This window comes from Hippocampus bargibanti, linkage group LG13, assembly GCF_051943395.1.
Source record: "Hippocampus bargibanti isolate YZ-2025 linkage group LG13, ASM5194339v1, whole genome shotgun sequence".
NCBI classification, from domain to species: domain Eukaryota; kingdom Metazoa; phylum Chordata; class Actinopteri; order Syngnathiformes; family Syngnathidae; genus Hippocampus; species Hippocampus bargibanti.
Genome location: NC_142746.1, coordinates 8,370,827 through 8,382,068, shown reverse-complemented (window position 1 = coordinate 8,382,068; position 11,242 = coordinate 8,370,827). Strand labels below are relative to the sequence as shown.

The 11,242-nt window shown below is 40.0% G+C and overlaps 1 protein-coding gene across 1 annotated transcript; it reads left to right on the top strand.

Annotated features, from left to right (window-relative positions):
- Positions 1-660: 660 nt before the first annotated feature.
- Positions 661-10,608, top strand: lgalslb (lectin, galactoside-binding-like b). The gene is made up of 6 exons (XM_089012485.1): positions 661-679; positions 816-870; positions 1,113-1,196; positions 1,626-1,714; positions 4,991-5,183; positions 7,520-10,608. The coding sequence occupies exons 2-6, from the start codon at positions 826-828 to the stop codon at positions 7,661-7,663; spliced, it is 555 nt and encodes a 184-aa protein (XP_088868611.1). The 5' UTR covers positions 661-679; positions 816-825; the 3' UTR covers positions 7,664-10,608.
- The last annotated feature ends 634 nt before the right edge of the window (positions 10,609-11,242 follow it).

Below are 11,242 nucleotides of genomic sequence, written 5' to 3'. Positions count from 1 at the left end.
GTCAGTTTTTTATTGTGCAAAAATGACTTGCTGTCATGCAATATTTTCTATTGCCGCTGCTCACCCGCAGAAAAACGTATCCTTTGACTGTAAAGGCGCTTGTAAATGAAAATAATAATAATAATAATAATAATAATAATAATAATAATAATAATAATAATAATAATAATAATAATTATTATTATTATTATTATTATTATTGTTGTCGAGTTTAACAGATTGGATTTTGTAGCTTGTAATTGTATCGGATGTCCACTAAGAGGAAGTAGAGCATTCACATGTTATGGGAAATAAAAGATCCATCTGAAAAATGGGCGGGGGCGGGGGGCGGGCATTCAACAATTAGGATGTGGGTAGATAAATACAATTTTAAAGAAACTTGTGGTTAACTATTGGCTCTGGAACCAAACACTGCAAAATGGTCGTCGGGCTTGGTTTAAAAATATACACGCACACGCCCATGTCGTGTAATTGGGTGAAGTGTGTGATTAGCCCTCTCCAACAGACGGAGATTAAGCTCGGGGAGTGTGTAATTATGAATAAAGCATACGTCAGCAGATAAACAGCAGCCACCCGAGGTGGGGATTGCCCTCCGGCTACCACTGCGTTTAAGGGGGCCCATGCGCAGCAGGAAAGGCGGACGACGTCGACACACTTAGAAGTCCTTCTGGCTATCGAAGTATTGCCACGACGCGGACACAGCTTTCCCTAACCGGCCGGCACGGCAGCTTTCCCCTCCCCTCCTCATCCCCGTTCTCTTCTCTCCTCCTCCTCTTCACCCTCCCCCTTCTTCTCCTCCTCTTCCTCCGGGACAGACAGCATCCTATGCGGCTCAAGATGGCGGTGCAGGCAGCAGAAAACGACGCGATTGTGAGTATTCTTGCAGCCTGACGAGGCGGATTGTTGTTCAATGTCGCTTCCTTTGTGTGCGTGCATGTGTTCGATTCCCACAAAGCTGTTTTGTGCACGCGGCGTGGCGAGCCGTTCTGTTGCCGGGGCTCACCTGGCTCGCCGGTGATCGGAGGATTGACACGCTCTGTGGGGGTTCTCTTGTTGCGTTTAAGGACGCTTTCTTTGTATAATAATACATTTTTAATGAATTGTTTTGGGAGATGATGGAAGACGAACAGCTGAACGACTCGTTGGGGGGTGTCGGCCTCATCTCACCTGACAAGGAGGATCTTGCACGGCTGCTGGTAAGAATGAATGAGTCGGCGGGGTGGTTGTAGGGGGTGGAGGGGTTCAACCATTTCCACGCCGTCTGTCCCGATTACACGTTTCAATATTAATTTGTGTAACAGACATATGAATAAGCCATCACAAACACACCTACAGATAATTCAGAGTAAAGAAATTAATATTTTTTTGGGACAGGGTGGAAAAAATATATTTTAAAGAAGCAGGGTGTACCCTGGACTGAGGCACCCAGTTAATGGTTGGCCATGTATCTACAAAAATATATATCCACTCACATTCAGGGGCGGAGCAATGTGGTGACCACCCATGTCATTCTCCAGCCATCCCTGCACTGAAAGGAAAATTTAGATTTTTTTTCACCACTGCCATTTTCATTTGGATTTTTTTATGTTTATTTTAAACTGTGTGTCTTTTTTTTGTATATGCAGACAGTGCCCTTCAGTGGACGTATACGAGGTGGTATGAGGCCCGGGAAAAAGATCATCGTAATGGGCATTGTGGACCTGGAGCCAGACAGGTAACATTTTAAATTGTTCTTTTTTTCCACAAAACAAAAAAATAAACATTTCTGAAATTAGAATGAATTAAATGTCACATGGTCATTGCAGAAAACTTTCAAAGACTGAAGTCGCCCCTTCCCCACTTTCTCATCTCAGTACCTCTCTGGTGCAATTTTGACATGCAGTTCTCCATCTGAAAAAAAAATCTTCCTTTTGGATAGTCCACAATGTTACGAATTCAGAGTGCCTCGTTCTCTGCCATGAGTGCTCACACATCATGGAAAGGAGGCAAGCTTGACACCTAGCATGTGGACCGGATCTCTATCCGGGTGGGGGTGCTTAGCCATGAGTACGTAAACAACACCGGGGGGGTGGGAAGGTAAGATTTGTTTTTATTTTTAACACTGACTACCAGCCAGTGCGTGGCCCAGGGCTTTGGGATAGTCCGTCCAAATGGCCTGTGGACCGGTACTGATATTTATAGTTATTACAGATGTGCACATGTAACATTTTAATTAGTTGCAAAATGATTTTTTTTCTGCTTCTTCAGTGTATTTTTAAACAAGCTGCACTGCTGCAGGAGCATTCTAAAATTTGGATGGTGCCCTTCTCTGAAAAAAAGAAATCCTTTTGTTGAGCAGGCCACCCCACATCCAGCCCCCAACCCTAATCCAATAAATAATGGCTGATATGGGCGCTGCATGGTAAATGGCAACGTCTTTCAGTGTGCAAGGACGGTCAGGGCGTTCCCTCTTCAGTATGACAGGGCGGGGAGAAAGCAGCTACTTGTCTGGGTGTGACTTGACCCTAAATGGAAAGTTCAACGTGGAACTAAGCCTCCCCGCCCGCTTCGTGGTGACTTCATCGCTCTAGCCACATCCATGACAAATGTTCCGTATTACTTATGGACAAATATATTGGGACAACACAGAACTTTAAAGGACAACCGACGTCTCTGGACAAGTTGTGTCCATAATTTGTAAAATGACTTCAAATGACTTCTACTGAGCGTATTTTAATAAGATTCCACCGCATATAGCTATATTTTACGTTTTAAGATTCGCGCTGAATATTCAGGAAGTCTTGTTTTTGAGTTGGTGACGAGTCTGTACGTGACGTCATGGAACGCCCCTGAGTGAAAAAAGACGCATTGTAGCGGTCCTTCCATCACGTCAATGTATTTTGCTGTACTCGTTTGGTCTGGGGATCTCGTGTTGCACCCAAAAGCCACCAGAAGAGGGCGTCCAAGCTCCATAAAAGGAATTTATCAGCCTATGGAAACGGAGGTGGCCACAGGAGGTCGCCATTTTGTGCCTCTTTTTCATTGAGACATCTCCCCTCGATGTTGCCTCATAATGGCACGGAATAAATTCTTTAATCGATTGCAAACATGTATGTTTCCTCTTCAGAACTATTTGAATCATATTCATAACTGGATGTGTAACAAGAAAGCATATTCTCCGAATCTGAAGCCATTGTTTTGATTCTGCAGCAATGCGAGACATCTTGGCGTGACATCATGAACTGGGGGTGGGACTTTCTGAAAATGCCCAATTCGCAGCTCAGTTTTTTGCAAATTTTGGACACTTTAAGTCATTTTTCTTGGTGTTTTGCATTTGAATAAAAACAACGTTTTGGGTATTTTAGATGCTATAAAACGTTTTTCTGATGTCAATTAAGAAACAAAAAAGTGACGTTGGCTGTCCTTTAAGTCACTGCCAGATGTGAAAAATGTGTCCACTCCGGTGCCAGGGTTTTTGTCATTTTCACTATAATTCCGGGACCCACAGAATATAGTGTTTTAGGACTACATACACATTCAATGCAGCAGAAGAAACCTGAGACTCGAGAGTTATTTCCTAAATTAATCTGGAGTTATATGAGCTTGAAATGAGGGCGGCTGTCCAAAATACAATGCAATATATACATATTGGTTTATATAGCGCTTTAACAACAACTGAAGCTGGAACAAAGCCCTAACATGGGAAAAAAGGGAAATGCTACCCGCTTGTGGAAGAGAAAACATGGCCAGAGGTCTGGCCAGCGCTTTATCGGCATTCAAGGAAGAAAAAAACAAAACCCCAATTCGGGAATGGCACTCTACGTCATAGTTTCAATTCCTGAATAAATTTGTGAATGGCAGTGAATGAGTTAATAAATGTATTCATCAATAAGCAGTAAGACGAGTCCATTCAGAATCTCCTCATTGTCAACATGTTGGGTGACAGTGATACTTGCGTTTCAGACCAACTCGCAATAGCTGAAACCCCAAATAGCAAAGAGGCAAAACATGTTTTTTTTGTTACTCTGATTTGAAATTGACCATAAAATCGACACATAAAAAAAATGAGAATTGAACACTATTTTTACTGCGCCTGTTATTCAACGGCTAATCATTACATGAACTCATTCACTGCCAGTCGATGTGCAAAAATGCATCCACTCCAGTGCCAGGGTTTTTGTCATTTTCACTCAAATTGCAGGACCCATAAAATATTGAGTTTTATGACTACATAAACATTCAATGCAGCATAAGAAACCTGAGACTCTCTTCTTTCGTCAGAAAAAAAGAGTTAATTCCTGATTCATATGGGCCTGCAGTTATCTGAGCTTGAAATGGGAGTGGCTGAACAAAAGGCAAATTCTGCCCCCTTGTGGAAGGGAAAAACATTGCCAGGGGTCTGACCAGCGCTTCATCGGCCCTCCCCCAGCAAGACAACCCAAAACCCGAACAAATTCAGGAATGACGCTCCACATCATGCTTTTCAATTCCTGAATAAATTCGGGAATGGCAATCCATGAGTTAATGTATATTTTTTTTAATCGATTCATCATTTAGAGACCTTTAGGATTGGCCAAATCCTGATACTTTCTGGCTCTCAGAAGTAAATGTCTTACTTTTTTTGTCCCGCATGAAAACAGACTGATTTATTTACATTTGCAAGCATATGGTTCTACATTGGAAAACTGTTCTCCCAAATTGCCAATATTCTGATATGTTACAGCCCACGTCATAATTTTTTCCCCATCCATGTTAACATTTGACTGTACCAAAAGCAAAACTTTGCCAGACTAACCTCTCACGTTGAGGCGTCCCAATACTTTTGTCCTGTTCTTATCTCAAGCTCGTTAGTGTCCATTTCCCGCACGTGTGCACACCAAGTCGCACGGTGCCAGTTGTTCGCCCAAAGGAGCAACCAGAATTATGATTCATTCCCGCGATCATCCCAGATTAGCCTTCAAACCAAAGTGCGCTGACTCCGTTGCCTCCCCACCCCCCTTTGACGCTTTAGCTTTGACGTGAGCCTGACCTGCGGCCGGGAGAAGGACAAGGGCAAGGAGGAGGCGGCGTACGATGTGGCCCTCAAACTCACCGCCCGTTTCTCGGATCGCCAGTTCCTGCGCAACGCCCGAGTTGCTGGAAAGTGGGTCGAGGAGGAGGCCTCCACCGCTTACTTTCCCTTCATCCCAGATCAGCCTTTTCGGGTAATAATCTTTCAGTCATCACAAATTGACACAGCTTAGTGTGTATTTTTGTGTTCGTATTTTGTATTTTTCCCCGTATTTGTTTTTTATCCTAGAAAATATATTGTGAATGATTGCCAGAATTTTTTTGAAGAATATTTGCGGCTTGTAAAACAAAACTAACAAAGTGCAATCCCAAAATGGCCGCTTCAAAAGAAAATGGCCGACCTTTTGTTGAATATTTGTTGATTTACATTTAGATTTTTTTAAAGGTGTGCTACTTTTCATTCGCAAAAAAAAGTACATCTTGTGTTGCCTTTGAAGCTCGCATGTTGACAATAACCACTTGTCCATTGTTTTCCTTCCTTAAAACAAAACCGCGTCTTGATGACAGTGATAAAACATGTTGCGGTTTTGTCCAGCACAATAATTCGCGTCCCGGCAAAGTAATAACTGGACGTGGACTTGCGTAGCACTTTGGACCTGTTCGGCCGTGTCCACATCTGTCCAAATTGTCTTGCCAGCGGCATCTGTCCTCATAGGACGATTGCAACAATCCTGATGTTGTGGTCTTTGTAGTTTTTATTTTTTTCCTAAATCACGCTCATTTAATATCTTTGACAAAGAGATCCACACAATTTTCACATCACCAAAATAAGTCGGAACAGAAGACTTAGCTTTTACCTAATGTTAACAATTAAACAAAACACCTTGGAATGGCTAACAAAGCTAGCATCAATGTTGCACTTCTATTACACGTCAAGCAACGGTGCGACAACACAGACAAAAAATAAAATACACTGAATAAAATGCACTGGAGGGCCCCGCCTGCAGCTGCACAGGCGATGTTCATTTTAATCAGTGGCACGACCATTCAGTGTCGGGTCATTATTTGTTTCTCCCTGTCAGGTTTGTTTCATCTTGTCAGGTTTTACCCCTGGTTTTGTTTGCTACTTTGGACCTTTCTGTTCTGATGACTTTGTTGTTTGAGATTTTCTTCGTGTTGACTTGATCTCATACAATTTGTCAAACACACCCTGCTCCTTCCTCCTGCCTGCATTTTTGGGGCCCACAACCACTACTTCCTTACAAATTGTGACTAACAAATGGCAACTTCCATGATTTTTTTCTAAAATATCTACAAACATTTTAAATTCTCATATGTAAAAAAGGAGAGAGCTATTGTAAGCATTTTCTTGTGACTCTTATTGACTTTTAAAAATGTGTGGTTTCAACCATAACGGCCCATCACAAGAAATGATAACTCAAATGTCGCCAGCGCCAAAAAATAATTTGACAACCTTGCTCTAATTGATCGCTATTCCACAGCAAAATGACACTTTTAAATGCTGTCCATCGTTAGTTGTGAAATCACAAAAAGCATTTTTCCGGTACCATGCGACAAACTAGCAAACAGGAAATTCCACATCCATACAGATACAGTGTTGTTTCTCCATGACGGCAGCTGGAGCTAATTTGTGTGATGAATTGATGTCATGTGACCTCAACTCCATATATTTCTGCTCTAGTAATTCTTAATGTGGTGACGAGCACATATGGCAAGAATCTAAAAATATACATGTGATTGTCGAATGAACAAAAAGCCCTTTTCCAAAATGAGTCAAAAAAATATTGGAAGTAAGTATATCTCTGGTGGATTCAATGTCATGCTAACGCTAGGTCCCTTGTTTACGCAAGAGCATCCAGCTGATAAAACTCAGTGGCCAGATGCTGCGGGCTGCAGATTAAGGCTGACGTGTTTCCTCATCAATGTGAGGACATGCATTGGGACATGTGACACATTGTTTTGATTGCTGGCTCCCGCTCAAATATGCTGATATTTGTGCGTATTAGTGTGCTCTGTTTGTTTTGGGAGACTTCAAACAAATGTATTGGTTCAGAAGGACTGCAAGTAAAATAGGAATTCCTTTTATAATAATAATCCATTTGATTTATAAGCGCCTTTCAAAACTCTTAAGGTCACTTTACAGTCACAGGAACCATTTATTTTGTGGGTGAGCAGCGGCAGCCACACACGGCAGCATTCAATCAACCCGGAAGTAACTCAAATAGATAGAAACCTAGATCGCTAATAGATAGGTAATAGCTAGCTAGATAGCCAGCCAGCCACCTAGATAGCAAATAGCAAGCTAGATAAATAAATCAAGAAATATTCACACTGTTTGGTCATTGTTTAACCTAAAACGCTCAATCGTACTTTGTCCATATCTTGATTTTGTTCACGTTCACCTCGTGATGGCTTGTATTTCGACAATGTTATGGTTCCCATAGTTGAGCATTTTTGACACGTGTGTGTGTGTGTGTGTGTGTGTGTGTGTGTGTGCCTCCGCTTTCAGGTGGAGATCCACTGCGAGCATCAGAGGTTCCGAATATTCGTGGACGGACACCAGCTTTTTGACTTTTACCACAAAGTAAAATCGTTGGCCTCCATTGACACGGTGCGGATAGATGGAGACCTACAGATCACCAAGCTCGGCTAACCACACGTGTGCGCGCACACACAACCGCATATATGCACAAAGCTCGGCAGGGCGAGTGTGTGTGCATTAAGGACTTGAGCACCTACACAAACACACACATCTGCACCGCCATTCACCTGTAACAAGACACTTCTGCTGCTGCTTCTTCTTCTTCTTCTTCTTCTTCTTCTTCTTCTTCTTCTTCTTCTTCTTCTTCTTCTTCTTCTTCTTCTTCTTCTTCATCTTCTTTCAATGTGCTATTCCACTTTCAGCAACCTCTCGTTTTATTTATTTCTCAGGTGTAAATTTAATCAAGTCACTAAACATCTTTACAATTTTTCCAATTTAAAAAAATCACCTTATTTAAAATTTTCTTGATTATAAAAAGAAGAAACAGATTGTTTTTATTAAAATAAAATTATTTAAAACTCACATCATCTCCATTTGTCAACTACGTATATAATTTATTGCAAATAATTTCAATATTATGTTCATTTAAAAATCACAAAATAACCCTGACAGCATATTTACTTTCCATTTCCACATTTCAGTTTTAATTAAAAAAAATAAAAAAAATAAACAACTCTCAAGCTCACAGTTTCTCCACCTGCCAACTCCATATTTTTGAACTTTATTCTTTTTTTCCATAATTTTTAAATTAATTAACATTGCTATATTTTTATTTTTTTACACCTGTTTTAATTTTGATTTTAAACAACATTTTAGCATTTCTCCTTGAATTTCCATTCTTTTACAATCAATTGCATACAGACGCGCTTATTGGTCCAGTTCAGAAGCAAGTCAAATTTTGTATTCATTTTTTGGTCTCTCTTTGGTCTCTCTTCACTCGCTTAAGGGCATCAACATGTTTTAGATTTTATTCCACAAAAATAAAAGTCGTGTTGTAAAGATCAGTCAAATATCCCAGCTATGTCTTCTTTTCCTGGCGTTCTTCTGGGGTAACCTCCCAGCAGCAATCGCTCCTGGTTGTCAGGGCAATACATGACCTAAATAGTCTAAATTGATGAAAATTTCTCATGGTGGGGGGGGGGGGGCTGGGGCCTGTGGGCATTTTTTTCTTAAAATTAGCATTTTTACCTTCAGTCCCACCCCCACTGTTAACTGTAAACCGAGCTTCACACATAAAATAGCCAGCTCATAACCTGGAATGTTATTCACTATTTGAAGTACAAATTACTGTTGTGGTGGTGTGACAAGGTGATGGTTTAGTTTAGATTTTAGCTTGAAGCAGAATCAACTTTAATTCATGTTCCGAATGTAAATCGCTTCAGGTCAAGAAAATTGTGTTGAAACTCAATTGAGTCATTTCGTCTAAGATTATATCCGGAAAACATTCACAGGGTTTCAGTTACCCCAGATTTTATGTTACAACCTTATTTTAAAATGCATTCAGTCATTTTCTCTCGCTATATCGCACGCAACATGCAGACCGACTGTTAGCAGCTTGCCGCTTTTCTGAGCCAACAACGGCTCCCACATCACTCACCTGGCCAGCCGCTGCCTTTTGAAGCCACACGCAATCAGTCAGAGATACGAAAGCATGAGAATGGCTCTAAAATTTTAGGAGAAGGGCCACGATACATTTAATATAGTTTATCTTATATAGTATTTTTTTTTCTCTTTCCAATTTTTTTTTCTGATTTTTTTTTTTTTTTTTTCAATTTTGGAACCACAAGGCTACAATATGACAAATGCACTGTACCCCACAGGGTTTTCATTGGACACTTTATGTGCAGTTTGAGTAACAGAAAGACTCATAAAATGTAAATCAATTGCCAAAGTAATTTCATTCCCATAAAGCATTAACAAAAAATAAATCAATACACGTCAGTGAACACGCGTAACAGAGAAGCATTTACAATGGCAGACCTAAAAGAATGTAAGAAAACCTCAAACCCCAAATTAGACTTTTCTTGTTCCCCGTCTCCAACTTCCTGCGCTCACACCGCCCGGTCGGTCCTCACTTTTTCTTTTTTTCCCCCCCCTCCTTTTTTAGGCAAACAGGAAACTCGCATGCAGCCTGTTGCATCATTACTGCAGCAGCAGAACAAAAAGTGCTCTGTGTGTGTCGATTGTGCTTGCCGTTCTACAGTATTGCGGGCTTACAGTTCCCTACTGTAATGACACGTTTTGCTTTCAACCATTTTAACAAGCACATACAGTCCTACGGGGGGAAGCCTGTATAAAAATGTAATGTTTGTTGTTAACTTGGAGAAAAGAATGGACACAGGGAGTTTTACTTGTGGTGTTTTTGTAGTACTGATACACTTTAAACAAAATGAAGACTGTTTTTTTAATGTAAATTAGGACCCGATAAACCGTTGAAATGATGCTGAATTATGAATTGAGTGTTCCTATCCCACAGAGGAGAAGTGTGTTAACACAATTGTCTTAATCTTAACCTTCCTAAATGCATTTTGTTCTGGTTTTCCACTTCTGCAACTTTTTAAATGTCGTCTTGACACATGTTTTTTGTACTCTGAAGATGAGGTTAAAGATGCAATATGGTACGTTTTTCCTTGTATATTTGCTCACTAAAGCATTGTTTTCAAGCAATTCAGATGTTCATTTACATGTACCGTGGTGCTTTGAGATACAAGTTACTTTGAAATTAAGGGAAATGACATTGTCATAAATGCTCAATGTGTAATTATCTTTGTTGTGTATTTAGTTTGATGAAAATCTTTACGTGGTAGTGGCAGTAATGATTTCTTTTCTCCAACTTTAATTCTCCCAAGTCAAAATGTTGGAAAAAATCCAGCCAAACGATGTTTCATAAAAAAAATCTAATTCCTCATAAATCTAGTCACTTTTATCTCAAGGCTCCATCCACTATATTACATTCCTTTAATAGAGTGAAGATATGAATGTTTTCCTCCTGATTGTAATTTGATCATGAATAAACAGCAGGTGTGTTTTTATATTTCACACCTCTTTCTCTGTTACTAGACGTCATGTTTTGGCACTGATTTTTTTTTGTCTTCGGTGTGTACTATTGGACTTTAGATTTACATGTATAAAAAAAATAACCATTTGTTTCGAAATAACCGGTTTCGGGAACCAACAGTGACCATAGTCTTTGGTGTACAGAACTAATTGGGGTGTTCAAATGTACAATTTTAGCGTTTTATAAATTATTCGAAAGAGTCACAAACTTGATCATGTGTCCTTTGAGTGTTGTTATTTTTATATATTGCAGCATAATCAGCAGTGTGTGGACGTGTGTGCGATAAACTCAGTGGATGAAAATGTTCTAGTATATGTTGGGAAAATGTTTTTCTTGAAACCACAAAATCAACTGAAGTATAATTTTTCACTGCTGTGTTTTCTGTGGTGAGGTATCCGCACCAAAATAACCTAAAACTGCTCCGCTGCTGTTTTTAGACAAGCCTGGACTTCTGCATACTGTATGTTCTTTCGTCTACTGACTGCTGCATTTGTAAAAAAAAAAAAAAAAAAAAGGAAAAAAATACTCCTTTGAAAACCTTAAAAATTCTCACGTTTTAGGTAAACTGTTGTGTAATTATTTATAATCTCTCTGTTGCATTTATGAACTTTACTTACTTTTTTTAAACAAAT